Genomic DNA, 18,065 nt, shown 5'->3' with positions numbered 1-18,065 from the left:
AAATATGATCAGAGAATTCAACGAACAAAAAATATACACCTCACTTAACAAATGAAAGAAGAACGAGCATATGGAATAGTAATGATACCTTCATTACTCAACAAAAATAGAAGACATAAAACAAGAACTAGCTGAACTAGGACACAGAGTCAGAAATATATCAACGTATAGCATAAAGCTACTAAAGAGCCATTGAACCTATTCTTTGTAGACCCAGAACCAGCCCAAAACAACAAAAATATATATGAAATAACAGGACTCCAAAACAGAATAGTAAAAATAGAACCCCCCCACTCAAACAAAACAAATATAATCCAATGTATGAGATGTCAACAGTACGGCCAGACAAAAACATACTGCAATAAGCCATACGTATGCGCCAAATGCAGCGGCTCACACAACACGACAGACTGCAAGAAGACAAGGGAAACACCAGCCAGATGCGCACTATGCGGAGGAAACCACCCCGCAAACTACAGAGGATGTGAACACTTTCGTAATCTAACCAAAGCTACCAGCAGAAGTTTTTCTAAACGACCCTCTACTTCAGCAATCTACACAAATGAATCCTACACGAGAAATATACAACATTTAGAAATAACTCAACCCAGAAGCTACGCAGAAATCACAAAGCGAAATTTATCCCAAACAGAAGAAACAACTAACATACTAGCAAACTTCCTAGACGAATCCAAAAATTTAATTGAACAATTATTACAACAAAATACTATGGTACTAAACATGCTAACAACACTCGTCAACAAAACGAAATAAAAGGCCAAATTCCTAACAATAGCCCAATGGAACGCCAATGGACTCCCAAATCATCAAGAAGATATAAAAATATTTCTAAACATAAACTTAATCGACATCCTGCTAATCAGCGAAACCCACTTCACCAGCAGAAGCTACTTCAATATCCCCAAATACAAGCTTTACCACACAAACTACCCCGAAGACACAGCCCACAGAGGCACTGCAATCCTAATCAAAGAGAAAATCGAACATCGTGAACTATCAAAATATGAAAAATAGTCAAAATATTTCCTTATGCTTTCACCATTACCGCGGTCTATTGCCCTCCCCGCTATAACAATTACTCCATCATATCAACTGGAACACCAACATACTGGCCCGCCGATGAAAATATAATTCTTGACTTACTAGACTTCTTCATAACAAAAGGCATCTCTCTTAACTACACAAAACACAACTGCAAATCTTGACCTAATATCAGACCGCACTCCGATCATTGCAACAATAAGCACATCAGTTATACTATGGAAATCCAAGCAAAGACTTCACAACACCAAAACAAACCGGAATCTCTTCAAGAAAATAATAGAAGACAACACAAAACTAAAAATTAAGCTGAAAGAACCATCCGACATAGAAAACGAATGTAAAAATTTCATCACCCTACTACAAGAAGCCGCCAAAACAGCAACCCCCATAAATGATCGAAAGAACACTACAAATATCATACCGTTAAGAATAAAAAAATTAATAGCCGAATAGAGACGAGCTATATCAACCTGGCAGAAGGCTCACACTCTCAAAAACAGGGCAAAATACAACAAAATCAGCAAAAAGCTAAAAACGCAATTACAAGTACTAAAGAACGAATCATTCAAGAACTATGTCACAAGCCTCACAAGACAAGACAATTCCATTTGGAAACCAATAAAAAACAAAAAATGCCCATACGCAAATTCACATCACCCCCAGGAATCTGGGCAAGAAGCGACAAAGAAAAAGCCGACCTATTTGCACAACATCTACATGAAGTATTCACTCCACACAACAATAATCAAGTACAAGAAGTAAACTTCCTTCTAAATGTACCCATACAGAGACTCCAACGACCACAGCTCTTTACCCTAAGGAAATGCAAGAAGCAATATACACACTAAAGCCAAAAATGGCACCAAGCCATGATAACATCACAGCCGTAACACTAAAACATTTACCATGAAAAGGCCAAATAAAACTCCTACACATATTTAACGCCATACTTAGACTGGACTATTGGCCTCGTCCGCTGAAAAGCGCCCAAATCATGATCTTGAAACCAAAAAGAAAAAAGAAAAAATCCAACTGACGTCACATCCTACCGACCAATAAGCCTTCTACCACAATTTCAAAAGTCCTCGAAAAACTAATACTCAACAAAGTAAACCAAGAATCAAACCCACAAACATGGATACCAAACCACCAGTTTGGTTTTCGATGGCCCACTCAACCATTCAACAAAGTCATCGCATAACAAACGCGCTAAATAACAAACAGTACTGCACAGCAGCATTTCTAGATATAGCCCAGGCTTCTGACAAAGTCTGTCATCCTGGCTTACTTTACAAAATAAAAAGAATCTTCCCAACAAATTATTACAATATACTCTAATCATATTTAAGCGAAAGATTTTTCTAAATCAAAATAAATGAGGAAATATCCAACCATCTACCAATCCACTCAGGGGTGCCCCAAGGAAGCTTACTAAGCCCACTATTATACTCTCTCAACACACATGATCTACCCACAACAAAAGAAACGATAATAGGAACTTTTGCAGATGACACTGCTATCTTCGCTGCCAACGACAATCCAGCCACAGCTTCCTCACATCTACAAGATCCTCTAATCCTCATAGAAGCATGGCTAAACAAATGAAAAATCAAGGTAAACGAATCAAAGTCCACACAACCAACCTTCACCCTCCAAAAAGGCACTTGCCACACATTGCAAATAAATCACTTCAACATACAACCAAAAGAACAAGTCAAATACCTAGGAATAACCTTTGACAACAAACTAAACTGGAGACAACGCATAATCAAGAAAAGAAAACAGATGGACCATAAAACCAAAGAACTCAACTGGCTCATAGGAAGAAAATCCCACCTCTCCATCGAAAAAAAGTTACTAATCTACAAAACAGTCATCAAGCGTACATGGACATATGGCACAGAACTCATGGGCTGCGCCAGCAAATCCAACATTGCCATTATACAGTGTGCCCAGTCAAAAATACTCAGAACCATCATGAACGCACCATGGTATGTATCCAACCACACCCTACATACAGGTCTAAAAACTCCTTACGTAACAGAAGTCATCCGAGAAAACAGCACCAAGTACTTCAACCAACTAGAAAATCACTCCAACCCACTACTTCAACCACTATTACAACCTCGCCAAAATCGAAGACTCAAAAGAATTTGGCCACCAGATTTAAGGAACTGAGGAAAAGACCACTGGATGTTTATTCCGCTCATGCCATGAAGAGTGTACAATAAAGTTATTATATTGTAACGTGCTATCTTACGGTCATCGCTATGCAAAGGCCACAATAGGAAGTTAACAGCCTACAATGAGTCTCCACGGTTACGACGAATACACGGAGAGTTCCCACAGAGACAACGCAATAACAGTGGACCGTTTCCTGGGGCAAACAAACGCGTCTTCTACAAGATGAAAGGTAACGAATTGTTCGAAGGGTTGCATGACAACAGAAGGTTCACTACATAGCAACCTTTGAGGTTATAAAAGCCCAACTTCGACGAGACAAGTTAGTTGAAATATAGCATCCGCCGGAGTAACAGTGAAGTTCCAGCACCCGTTGGAGTCAGTCGGCCAGTTCTTAGTGTAGCTCCAAACAGAGCAGAAACCAGCTCGGAGCTGAAAAAGGGAACAGAAGACGTCACCGAGATCAGTGGTACAGGAAGTAATTATAACAGTGAAGTAGTGGATTACAATTACACTCGTTAAGTGTGTAAACGCATGTGTTCAATAAATATTCGCTGAATCCGAGACCCACCCTAAAGTTATTTGTCGCGTGGCATACCCAACACGTGACAATTTGGTGTCAGAAGTGGTTTACAAACTTGAACATGCCTCGACGAATAATCGAATTTACGAGTGCATCGAGTATTTTAGTGCTACAAAATGGAGATGCAGCAGATGATGAAAATGCTGGCAACAATATACGCCAACATGAAATCCAACCACGCAAAAGCGGACGCCAGACATGAACAAATGATGGCCGACTGGAACACCTGGCAGGAAGAAGACCCGAACACGTGGTTGGAAGATTTGATGTGATAATTTGTGAGACTGCCGAGGGCAGTAATTGTGAGATTGTAAATTGTGTGATTGTGAGAGCGAGTGTTCAATAAATTCGCTATACACCAATCAGCATATTGACTTATAGATTGTACAATCTGATTGTCAATAAAGGAAAAGAAAAAAAAATATTTTAACTGTCTGACACACCTGATGGACACGCTCTTCTAAAAATATAAAGTAACAGAGTGGGATATGCTGAATGGTTTGCACTTTAAACGAAATGGCATAGCTTCTCATTTGCTCTTTGTCATATCTCGTTTATTTCCTAATATTCAAAATTGAATATGTTGTTTTGCTGCTAATACAATTGAATTTTGCAGGTGACATGCAAGAAGAGAGCTTACTAAAATACTTAAAGAATGAGATAATAATGAGATATCTGGGAATGACAGCAATGAACTGAAACTGCAATCATGAAGAAATTAAGAGAAGATTAAATCTGTGAAAGGTCTGAATCAGCTCAAAGCATTTTGCCTTCCTGTTGTCTATGTAAAACCATAATGACAACTGTATACAAAACTAACATTTTACCTGTTGTTTTGAATGCAAATGAAAGTTGGTCACTCATGTTAAGAGAGCACACAGAACTAGAGTGCTCTTTTGTTTCATACAATACAATTCAGTGATACCATGTATGTTGCTTACCTGAGCAAGGTCTGCAATTGATTGACTGCGGTAGAATGGGTGACAAATTCTGTCTGCTGGTGCAATGCCTGAACCAGATGTTTTCTTTGTGCGAATCAGGGTGTTGGGGTGTGAGGTAGAAGCATTCTCTACCTCTAATTGTACGTCATATGGTGAGGAGTAGCTTAGAATGGTTAATGCATCCTCAAACACCATGTGACGAAAACTGATGCGAATGCTGTCAATCCGGTCACCTGCTTTACACAATTTATTGTATTACTTCCAAATTCAGGCTCCTACACGGCATGCATGAGTTTCCAGTTGTCTAGGACAGAGTTTAGCCACAGTAAGCTTATAAGCTGCTATTCTGACATGAAGATATTTTCGAAATATAACGTTTATTTCTTATATGAATCTATATGGTAGTAATAGTACGTACACTCTGTTTGAAACATTTTTTGAGTTATGTCATACCACGGAGAAGCAAATTAGCAGGAAAAAAAATCCTGTGTGTTGAACAGGATTTTCAGTGGTGATTTTGGGTCCCATTATGTGTCGAAAAAATTGAATCTTGTAGCTCTGTAACGATGATGTAACAATTTACATCACTGTCTGATGACAACACATCTTCAAAAATATTTCAGACTAGCACTGATCAAAATATAAAGGAAAATGATTAACATTTCATGTACTGAAAGAGAACTGTTTCAATTACATCTGAAGTACAAAGAGGTTAAGAAATTCTAATCTAGGAGCCTCCTTAATGATTTTTTTTCTTAATGTTTTTTTTTTGCAGAAATTCAACTGCTGAATATTATTATTTCATCTCAAAGTCATACTTTTAAAAATTCTCATGCTACTGAATTTTCATGTTGAGGCACTATACTAAAAGCCAGAAGGTCGCGGGTTCAAGTCCCGATGAGGTCACTGGATTCTATTCAATTGACCTAATCCTTCCAGCCGCACTATGGTCCTGGGGTCAACTCAGCCTCTAACAGAAGGGTAAAGGGTAAAGGGCGGCCAGCGCGTGTGGGAACCTCAATATCTAACAACCCTATGGGCCTCCATGGCCTGTTACAGGGATACCTTTACTTACTTTGTTTTTATTGAATTTTCATAATATGTGCAAGTGAAACACATTCACCCACAAATACATTTCTGCAGTTTTCCAAATTTCAATAAGAATGCATTGAAAGAAAAAACAATTTTCCACAAACATCAGAAAGTCTGTGAACTGCTGTGATGTTACTGATTTTTAGAGCTGCAAAGTAATAAACCACTACCTATTTCATTTAATGATATATTACCTCAAAGTTGATATAAAATTGTTCAATGATAAAAGAAACTAAACCAATTATTTTTACAGCATTTTAAAAGGAGTTCCAGATATTTTGTGGCTAAAAATATACATAACAAAATTATTTGTATAGTATAATTTTTAAACATTTAAGTTCACAATGTTATAAACTTGAACTGAGTCAAACTGTCATTTAAATGCAGACTTGATCATTCACAAATAATGCTAAGGGTTCTAAAGCATACCTGGAGCAATACGACCAGATTCAGATGCTGGGCCTCGGTGTAATACATCCTTAACAAATATGCCATCTCGCATATTGCCACAGATATTGAACCCCAGACCAGTAAAGTCATGACTCCTGAGTGCAACTATATTCACTTGTGGCTCCTGACAACATAATAGACACCATACATCTCACTCTTATTCTACAAATTAATATTATACTAGACATTACTATGCTTTTGACTATAAAGAGAAGATATTAATGTTATAGACAGAGCGAATTTGAGAACACAGTGTCAAGGAGAATATTTGGAATAGGAGGATGGAGAAAGCTATATAATGAGGAATCTTGAAGCCTGCACTCTTCACCAAGTATCAATGTTGTAAAATCAAGGAAGATGTAACAAACACGGTGGAGATGAGAAATACATAAACACCTCTGTCATAAAATCTTGAGAGATGTGACCATTTCAGAGACCTAAATGTAGATGGGAGGATAAGCTGGATAATGGAGAAACAGAATTGAACTGGTTCAAGACAGGACCCAGTGATGGGATTTCTAAAGAAATGATAATGAACTCCATAAGGGCAAGGAATTTCTTGACCATCTGAGTAACTATAAACTTTTAAAGAAAAACTCTGCACCATGGAACCAGATATGAATACTGTTCAAAGAGCTTCTCTTCCATCCATCTCCAAGAGACTGGCATACATGACAGATAAGATGGCCTTGGGATTCCTGTTTATTTTTCAAAACACAACGTTTTGCAGACTGGAATCTGTTTCCATCTTCAGGTAAAACCATTTTTCAAAACACAACGTTTTAGAGGCTGGAATCTGTCTCCATCTTCAGGTAAAACCTTCTCGGTTGGATCCAATCGATAGAGCTAGTCCTTCCTTGTATGCATGTTGGGCTAAATTTGATTTTTCCAGCAAACCCTGTGTCGGGTTATATTTGTGCTCCTTAATGCGTACTTCTAAAGGTCTGCTTGTTTCGCTGATGTAATGTCTGCCACAGTCACATGAGATGCTTTACACACACTGCTTCGTCTGCTGGGCATCTCTAACTAGCCCAGTTTTCATCAATGTCCCACATAGTGTATGTTTAGTTTTGAAGATGGTTCTGAGACGGAAATGGTTCCAAATGTGTCTGAATTTCTCGGAAGTGCCCTCAACATATGGGATGATGATAGTGCCCTGGTATACTGTGTCTGAAGAGGGACGATTTCTTACCGATGGCTTCATTACAGAGTCAACTAATTCTTTTGGATATTCATTGGGCACCAGGTCATGTCTTATGTTTTTAATTTTGTTGTTAAAATCCTTCTGGTTCTGATATATGACCTTTGCTCGGTTGACTCAACTATGAATGACTCCCCTTTTTACGTGATGTGGGTGGTTGGATATGAAGCGAAGATAATGACCAGTATGAGCCCGCTTCCAGAACACTTTTGTGGTCAGTTTTGGACCCCGCTTCACGACCAAAACGTCCAAGAATGGAATGGTATTATTAGCCTCAACTTCTATAGTGAATTTGATGGTAGGCCTAATGCTGTTTATTTCATTTCATCAGTAATCTGTCATACGACCTGTTTATATGGTGGAGAAATTCCTGTAACTTTGCTGGTCCATGTGGCCATATCACGAACGTGTCATCGACATATCTGAGCCATTTAGCGGGTCTGTAGTTAGCTGTGTCCAATGCAATTTCACTGGACATGCAAACTGCATTGGACACAGCTAACTACAAACAGCACCAAATGCTTATTAGGGAAGGATGTGGAAGAAAGTGACATAGGCATAATTTGAAGTATTATTCTGGAATTTGCTTGGGCTAACTGAGAGAAACTATGAAGAGAATCTCACTCAGGATAGCCTCAGCAAAGATTTAAACACAGGGGCTTCTGGAATACAAAGTATGAGTGCTATGCACTCGACTGTCATGTCATGTCATGTCATGTCTCTGCTCCACAGAGTTATTTAGTTCAGAGAAAAGGGGATTAGTCATTTCTGAATTGGATTGTTCCAAAACCTGCAGTTGCATGGGAGCTGATATGAAATAATAAGAAGAATGTATGAGAGTAAAAGGTCACTGCTGATGTGTTCATCATTTTACGATTACTCTTGTGAATGTTATGGGGAAATCAAGGGGGTTATTCACATGCCAGGAAGTTATGGACTATACAGTCTAAGCTATGAGCAACAGCATCATAACATAAAATATAATAAATAAATGAGAAGGTAACACAAAGCTCAACAAATGAGAATCACAGAGGAGATCAAATCTCAAAGCAGATTGTCGTGATATGAGTTCTTAAGCTCTTATAACACAGGCCAGAAAAATATTTGTGCTGTACAATGAATTAGACCAAAAATATTCCTTACCCATCTCAATTCAGTTACTTTAATACCATTCGCGTCATCACGTCTACTTTTTTTTTATTGCTTACTATTTTACGATTTATCTGCTGAATACTGAACCAGTGACATGCTATGATTTTTACGTGCCTGTACCTTTCGATACTTATGGAGCTCTCCAATGACTGGCTACAAACGGAACACAAGAAAAAGAAACAATGAAAGCTCTGTAAAAATTTGGAAACGAACAATTTAAGGGTGGGCCAAAAACACAGTACGTCATGAAGGACAATAATTTGTCTATTTATGATTTATTTAACTCCAATTTCAAGAGCCCGAATTATACAGAGTAGAATGACAGGACGACCAGCGAATTATGGATTGGAAAAGATTTGGAAGAAAGCAGGTGGGGTCAAATTTGAGGTCCTATCCCAGCATGTGCTTTGGAGAAAACCACGATTTTCTCATTCAGGACAGCAAATAGCACAGAAGAGATATGAATGCGGGACCTCCCTTTACAGAGCAGGAGCGATAATTGTTTAACCGCATCTTTCGATCATTTGAGATTATGCAACTGGTACTGTTAAACGAAGCGCAACCAACCAGCTGAGGTTCGAGTTGGACACATGAGAATCAGATGCGTTACCGCTAAGCTAATCCACATGCTGTTATGCAAATAATCTCGAAAAACGAATATTACCAGTGCTCGCGTTACGAACAGTCTTGGAAGTCACACAACTCAATTGCTTCTCTACTGAACAATGGCGTAAAAGAGTTTGTTCCTGTACCACTTCATAGTAACACCACCCTGCACGTGTACAAGTGTCTGCCACGCATTTGGGAAGTATATAGACAAAGAGAAATGGAACAATGGTCCCAGGTATAGCTGAAGAGTCTCCCCCAACAACGCGATTATACCTCACATCCCACACCCTTTAACCCACCCAATGCCAATCCTAAACATAACAGAAGCTCCAAGGGCCCCTATACTTAATTTATTTGTGGTTTATTTAACGGCGTTACTGAGTAACTGTGGCCATAATGGCGGGATGGCAGGATAGTTATTGAATGATGAACTGGAAAGGGTATAAAAGAAGCGGTAGCGACATATTTCAAGATACTACCTTGCAATTCACCTGCAGGGACTGAGGAAAACCACGAAACATATCAACGGTACTGATGCGTGCTATCAGCCCCGTTCAGCCAACGAGGTCGGCCGTCGGTACCTGATATTTCCCCCATCTACCAGAGGCGTTGGAAACTACTCGGGCGGGAAATTGTTGCCTAATTTCGCTCGGAGGTCTCCTAGAGACATGAGGATCTTTTATGTGCCGTAAATCTACGACACGGGACACACGGCTTAAAGTCCCTCCCGGAGGACTTGTTCCCTGAATTTTTCCGCCCATAAAAATTCCATGACCTCCGCCGGGTTTGAACCCGCGTACCTTGCGTCATGAGGTGGGAACGTTACCCCTAGACTACGGAGGCTTTGGATTGATAGTAAGCACATACAGCACACATCCATACATTTGCAATGGAAACCAGGCTGTAAGAAAACCAACACTGCACAACCCGAAGGACCAACAACGCTAATACCATAGCCTGTCACTGGATACCATCCTAAGACACTTGTACTACTGAGCCTGTAACAGACAATCTCTCGTATTCTTACGAGGAAAATATGTCATAATTTGAGCTAATAGTTTCTGAGCTCACTTACGCCAACAAAGGAGTCATCCAGGGCTCTCCTTTTGTCTGCTGTGCGGTTCCCAACCAGAGCGTTCCATGGCGACCAGCGAGCCTAGAACACATGAAACCATTCGCTGACGGACAGTCGGTTCTTTTTACGTGGGTTAGCCATTACAGAAGGGATAAATTGAATACTTTAGTACTAATGACAAAGCTTTGCATTTTAACAGAACACATCAACAATTAAATACAAATAATAATATTAAGAAACATTCGCCTTCCCGACAGTTTGGCAATGCATGGAACATCTTGTGGCTCTGCTGAGTTCGACTACACAGCTCCCAGCAGAGAGATTTTAATAAAGTTTTATATTAGCTGCTTACATTAACAGAATTATAAATAGACACTGTCGAATAATGTTGATCAGTCATGGCTGAAATAGGATTAGATGTGGAAGTTACTGTCAGGAGGTCTCATTTATGAAGCAAAAGACTGCGGATATGTTCTCCAGTATTGAAATTCGTTCATACCTTCTGTGAACCTTGTACTATTGAGTTGAATTGTGCTCACCTTCTGGTCCAACTTCGTTTGTTCTTTCTCCACTGTTGTGCGCCCAATCGGAGTGCCATCTGAAAAATATCATTAAGTGTTAGGCCTACTAAGAATATACGATGAAAATGTCTTGGTGATTATTGTCCATTTTCTAGCGTAATTAAAAGTAAAATCCAGAAGTTTGAATCGCACACATAAACAGTATAATCATCCCATAAATTTACTTTTTCCTTAGGGATTGAAAGTAGGCTAAATAGGCTGGATAGCTTCTAATGGCATACTCAGTTTAGTGAAAATTGGTCTACTGGTTCAAAAGCTGAAAGAGGGGCAAACAGACAGGTGCACTGCAGAAAGAGTAATGCAGTGATATACAACTAGATCCAAGGTACACAAACCTTCTTGAGGAGCTAACAATCGCTCAGACAGGGCTGCTCAAGAAATTTCCCACATTTTATCCTATTAACAAAATCTCGCCACTGGTCCCTATTCTCAAAATTAACCCAGTCCAGACCCTCCTACCCTATTCTCTACGACAAGTTTTTAATATTATACTCCTATCAATTCCTAAGACTTCGAAGTGTTCTCTTCCCTTCAGGTCTTTGGAGCAAAACTGTGCATTTGTCTTTCATATATGTGTATAATCATTACTTATGCAGTATCAGGCTCAGCTGCTTCCTTGATAGTCCAGGGCCTCTATGTCCCAAGGTTTTGTATTGCGGTGCTTTCTTGGTATTATGTTTGTATTCAATCTGTATAAGCTACGTTTTATAGCCCATTCCTTCTCTGTCTTCATGTTCAATGATAAAATGTTGTGAGACTAAATTTATTTGCATATTTCTTCCGTGATCTGCGATACATTATCCTAAAGGCACAAAATCGTTACGATTATTCGATACTTATAATTTTGTTTAACATAATTTGTATCCTTTGGGGATTACTTCCGCAACTTTCGCAAAGATCAGGTTCTGTTCATAGATGTTTTCCTTTTGCATTTGTTTGCACTGTCGTTTAACTGGCGTGTCATTAGTTTGTGTGTAATAGCTAGGGCCCGGATTTTTTGAAAATGCATATGTGCATATGCAAATGCATATTTTGGGGTTTGTGGTCGTTACTACATATTCTAAACGTAAGAGCATATTTCTGAATATATGTTTGGAATTAAGGATAATTTCAATGTTCTCTAACAAAATCGGTTTTGCCTGTGTTTTGGACATCCCTTGCCAGTCGCTATTCTCAACTCTCTGAGTAACGGCACTTTTACCACTTACAATACAAGCAGGTAGCTTGGCTATTTCGAAAGGGAGGGGGTGAGATTTTCCTGCATTCCACTGACCACCACAGCAGACAGTAGCATCAGAGGGTTGGTCTTGAGGGAAGTCTCTTCAGTTAATGTGTTACGCTTTACTTTAATAGTCTGCATCAAAAAAGTGTTCGTGTACTGAAAATGCCTAAAGAAAAGTGCAGCAGTAGATATTTAAAAATTCGGTGGGTGTCGGGTAATAGTGACTATTCAACAGAGGGTGTTGACGTGTACTGTCAAGTGTGCCCAAAGGAAGTAAAATGTGAAAAGAAATTTCAACTTGAACAACACTCAAGAACGACTGCACATATTGCGGCAAAGAAGGGGAAGAAGAACAGCACACCACAACAGCTACTTCTTACAGAGGTCAACCCCAAATCCTCTGTTCATATACGTATTTTCAGCCGATCTTTGTAAGGCTTTAGTATGCAGCAACATTCCATGGAATAAATTAAGCAATCCAGTTCTGCGATCATTTCTGGAGAAATATTGTGTAATTAAGAAAATCCCGCATGAATCAACTCTTAGAAAAAATTATCTACCTTTGCTGTATGAATCTACTCTGGAGTCAATCCGTTCGGACATCGGAGAGAACTGTGTCTGGATATCGGAGGATGAGACAACCGATTTGTGTGGCCGATACATAGCAAATTTTATAGTTGGTAAGCTACATCCAGACGAACCCGGCAACCCTCATCTTCTTGCTTGCAAAGTACTAGAGAAAACCAACCATAGCACAATAGCAAGATCTGTAAATGATTCTCTGCGACTACTATGGCCATCTGAAATTGAGAATAATTGTTGTAAGGTGCTTGTATTACTTACAGATGCAGCTTCCTATATGTTGAAAGCAGCAAAGGCTTTATAAGTATTTTATCCAAATCTTATACACGTAACCTGTTTAGCGCACGGATTACACCGTATTACAGAAGAAATACGCGCACAGTTTCCAGCTGTTAACGATTTAATTGCAAGTGGGAAAAAAATGTTTCTGAAAGCACCAGCTCGTGTCCAGTTCTACAAAGATTGCCTATCTCAGGTTCCTCTGCCACCTGAACCTGTCCTAACTAGGTGGGGGACATGGATATCCGCAGTTTCATTTTATCAGGAGAATTTCAGTCAAGTAAAAGAAGTGGTTACAAAACTTGAAGATGAGAATGCATGTGTCCGTGAAGCAAAAGTGGAGTTTGGAAGTGATACTGTTTATCAAGATGTGAATTTTATCCATGCACATTTTTCTACAGTTTCAAAAGCCACTGAGAGCTTAGCATCTTGTGGTGCACTCCTTCACGACTCACTTGAACTCGTTCAGAAGGCAACTTGTTCACTGAATTCCGCTCCAGGCGAAATTGGGGAAAAGATTAAATTCAAGTTAGAAAAGGTGTTGAAATCGAACCCAGGGCTAAAAAAGATTCAGTCAATTAGTCAGTACTTGAGTGGAATTAGGGTATCTTTGCCAGATGAATGTTCTGAACCTTTCGCGCCAGTGTATAAATACTGTCCAATCACGTCAGTTGATGTAGAAAGATCATTCTCAGCCTATAAACTCATTTTGACGGACAATAGGCGTAGTTTGTCTCCAGAAAACACTGAAAGACTACTAGTTGCCTATTGTGATGCTACTTTCTGCAGTGAATGATACATGTAAATAGGTGAGTCTGAATAAAGTGACCTGCTTCTTAAGCGCATATTGTTTTATTTTTGGTGCATATTTTCCCGCTTTTTAGCGCAAAAAGATCCGGGCCATAGTAACAGCTAAGTACCCTTTCCTCACCCTGATGTTTCTTAAACTGAACTGTATTAAAATAATGACATTGATTATTTCTCATATCACATATCTTTAATAAATTAGAAAGCAAGCTGGCTCACGCTGTAACGTTCTGGACTTGTATTTAGGAAGTATGGGGTTCAAATCACGGCATGGCACTGACTATCCTGAGGTCTTTTTTGGTTCTCCTCAGTCCCTCCAGGCAAATACAGAGTATCTCAATTAGGCCACGATCTAGTCTTTCACTGCCATTTCTAATTCAATACTCATCAAACATTCTACTATTGTGGGCTATGTAACAGAGGTTTCCAAACTGGTTCGCGAGCTACACGCCGATACTTTGAAACATTAGTGCAACTCATGAAAATTAATATTAAAGAATGTTCCAATACCCCTGTTTCTTTCAAGTGCATTAAATATTTAAAAATTTGCTGCCTGGAAAATATTTGTCTAAACATCTACGCCAGCTGGTCAACGTCTGTTTGCCGGCATCTGAAGATCTGGAAATTATGACATGCGGCTCCGCAAGTTCAGTGAGTGTACCTCACTACGACTACATAATCTGAGACACTGATAACGCCGTTAAATGAGCCGTAGACAAATAACATTTAATGGACAATTAATGCTTGTTCTAACATGTATATCAGATTAATGCTCTCCGTGGACCTTTAATACACTTCATAATTCTCACAGTAAATATGTAGCCTAAATAAATAACACTCATTCCACCGCTCGTTAGTCCACATCAGGTGCGACCTTGCTTTTCAGCTTTCACCATTACTCTTGAATGGATGGATTCTTTAAGAAATTAGGCAGGACGCTGTGGACATGGGATCGGCCCAACTAAGGATAAATTCCTCAAGAGGGATTGAACACAACTGGGAGCAACCTCCACTGATAAAATAAAACTAAAATCGCCGTGAACCTAGCGCACACATGCAATTTTTAGTTGGCCGATAGTTGCCCACGTCGCCGAGAAACATTGCGTTTAATGGGAGTGCGCACACATCACGATAGTGGTTCCAACAGTCGGTGAGCAGTTGGGGTCTACCTCAACTGTCCGCCGACTCAACTGTGGCTGATAACGGCGTGCATGAGCTGTAGGGGCTGGAACACACACAGTGACGTCGGTCGTACGGAAAAATGTAGTACGGTTTTTTTGCCGTACGACCTCCTTTTCCCACCAGAGCGACCAAATACATTTCTTTGCTCTCCGACTGTCTTACGGTAGATGTCGCATGTCGTCAAGTATGAAAGCTAAGACTATACTTTATATTCTAATACCTGATGCGACATGAACCGTACGGACGTCCTACGACCGATGTCGCTGTGTGTGTTCCAGCCCTTATGGGAGTGCGCACACTTACAACTGGAAATCGTGCACGATTTGACCTTCAGTCAACGAGTTGTGTCTTTTCCTGCCAGTCTTCGCGCTCGCTCTAGTTCCTCTAGCTGCAACATGTGGGATCAAAGCATCGAAAAGTTTATACAGGATGATTCATATAGAACCGGCCCAACGAAATGAGCTGTAATATAAAATATACCATACAGATATTAAAGTAATTTACACATATCTTATCTTGGATTGTGTTCCGTGATCAGAGCAGGTGTTGAAAGTGTCCGCCGTTTACAAGTAGGCACGCCTCCACCCGCGTTTGCATATTCGCCGTGACTCGCTGAAGTGTTTCTTCAGTGATGTTCCTGATTTCAGCCGAAATGTTGTCCTTTAAATCCTATCATGTACGTGGTTTGTTTGCACACACCCCGTCCTTCAGTAAACCCCAGAGAAAAAAATCCTGGCTGATAAGGTCCGGGGATTTTGGGGGCCACATCTTTTTAGAGATCACGCGATCGGGGAAGAAGGTCTCAAACAGTTCCATGGACATGTTGGACGTGTGGCACGTCTGTGAATCCTGCTGAAAATAACCCTGTGTAAGTTCCACATCATCCAGCTGCTGCACGAAATCGTAAAAAATACGGCAGTATAAGGTGCTGTCCACGGTCGTGTCGAAGAAGATCGGTCCAATGATTCGTAAACCAGAAATGGCGCACCACACACCCACTTTCTGTGGGTGTAGTGATGATTCAGCAATCTCATGTGGGCTTTCAGACGCCCAGATCCTGGAATTTTGTGCGTTTACATATCCTGATAGGTGGAACCATGCTTCATCACTGAACCAAGTGATATCCAAAATTCTGGGGTTATCGTGCACGAATTCCCAAAACCATAAACAGTACCGTACCCGTTTATCTTCAGCAACATCACCCAATTCCTGAACACTGGTGATCTTGTAGGGACGAAGATTCGCTTTCTTTGCAGCCCGTTGACACGTTGAATAAGAATACCCGGTTTCCTGGCTTAGACGTCGTAATGATTTCTTGGTAGACTGCAGTAACCTGTCCCGCACAATTGCAATCGTTTCTTCTAGCATTTCTTAAGCATTCACTTAAAAGTGTTCCTGTCCTTTCCTAATTCTGAGCCAAGGACTGTATAGTCGATTTCGCTGGCTTCTTGTGAACTCCAAACTTCCTCCTGAATTCCAATTGTGTTCGCAATCGAGCCTGTAACCCAGTACGTGCGCATGAGAAACACTCGCTGTTCAACAGTGTACCCCGTGACTGTCGCCTGCGCACTGCAGACACGTTTCGGAATTGTCCTTGACCTTGCAGCATAAGGGCTGCCACTTGCCGGATCATGCGCACACCATTCGACTCAGCACGGCCCACGGATTATTATGTCGTAATTGTGAGCGGTTATATGCATCACCTGCGGAATTATTAGCAAATTCATCAGGCCGGTTCTATACGATTCACCCTGTAGAAGAAGTGGAGAAGCGGCTAGCTATTTGTTTAAAATCACGTAAAGAATATTCTGATACTAATCATAAGAAGAAGTTATGGGAAGGTGTATAGCTCTAGTACTTAGAGCTGACTGTGCCGTGGATGGGCAGGTCCATTCGTGAAAGTTGAGGGGTGTTGTGATTAGTCATTCGTCTGCATCCAGTGCGAGCGGACGTCCCAAGATCATTCTTCCTTGTACTGTCAAGTTAAAAAGTTTCGACTCTAGGAGTCGTATTTGAGTGTATTATTCTCTAATTACTGTATTAATATTGTGACGCGTTACCTTACGTCCATCGCCGCGCAATGGCTACGGTGGAAATTGCTGCGTTCCAACAGCGACAAATCGAATACAAACAGACTGTTGCGAAGGAGCGTTCCCGAGGAAACGGATTGCCGAACACGTGAGTTTGCAATAGGCTGTTCCATGGTAACGCAAAGAACAGGGAGCCGTTGCGTAGACAATGCAGAAGCAACGAACGCGTCTCCCCAGAAATGAACTACAGAGTGTTCGCTGCGCCCGTTACGTAACAGCGGACAGTAGAAACGAAACAGTGAGGAATGGTGTCTGGTATCCAGTCCGCAGAACACCTACATAAGCCCAGAGCTACAGAGACAGAAGACAGCAACAAGACAGCAAGAAGTCGGTATTGGGTGAGACGTCGCTTTGAAGTATTGGCCCAGAAGTCAAGAGGTGACAGTGACAATATTTTATTTTATTGTTTATTTTTATTCGTTGATTTTCTTTTTTGTTTATTTATATTTGTACATTTTTTCCTGTCTCCTTTAACATACCACCTACACAAAGTAAATTGAGTGGAAAAGTGTTGCATTCACAATCAAGAGAAATTGTTAGTAATGTATATAAGTATATGAAAGAGGCTGGGCCAACAATTACAGTGAAGAACATAGGAGTGGAAGTAGCAAAGGCAACAGGTGTATCGGAAAGTAGTGTCAGAAGAATAATTAGAGAAACAAAAAATATCGAATCTGGGGCTTCCACTTCCTTTTCGACACCCCATAAAGAAAGACCTAGGATATCTTCACTAGCCACTTTGGACGACTTTAACGAGTCTGTGTTGCGAAGAACAATTAATGACTTCTACATAGTCGAAAAACGGAGACCTACCCTGAAAAAAGTTCACGAAAAGTTTAAGAGAACGTTAGATTTTCAGGGATGCATCTCCACATTAAAGAAAATTATTTTGAAACTGGGGTTCCGCTGGAAGAAAACAAAAAATAATCGGACATTGCCGGTGTTGCCCCTTTAGAATACACCCGTGTAATAT

The 18,065-nt window shown here is 40.2% G+C and overlaps 1 protein-coding gene across 1 annotated transcript in view; it reads right to left on the bottom strand.

The window, feature by feature from the left end:
* Positions 1–18,065, bottom strand: part of LOC111861633 — a 113,984-nt gene that overhangs the window by 9,461 nt on the left and 86,458 nt on the right. The window contains exons 3-6 of the mRNA XM_023846359.2: positions 10,889–10,947; positions 10,350–10,430; positions 6,292–6,436; positions 4,771–5,003 (exon numbers count right to left, since the gene is read on the bottom strand). Of these exons, the coding sequence (XP_023702127.1) occupies positions 4,771–5,003; positions 6,292–6,436; positions 10,350–10,430; positions 10,889–10,947 (518 nt within the window). The remainder of the gene's footprint in view (positions 1–4,770; positions 5,004–6,291; positions 6,437–10,349; positions 10,431–10,888; positions 10,948–18,065) is intronic.

Source organism: Cryptotermes secundus, unplaced genomic scaffold, assembly GCF_002891405.2.
Source record: "Cryptotermes secundus unplaced genomic scaffold, Csec_1.0 scaffold43, whole genome shotgun sequence".
Lineage (NCBI taxonomy): Eukaryota > Metazoa > Arthropoda > Insecta > Blattodea > Kalotermitidae > Cryptotermes > Cryptotermes secundus.
The sequence above is the reverse complement of the archived record's forward strand: the minus strand, read 5'-3'. Positions and strand labels throughout refer to the sequence as shown.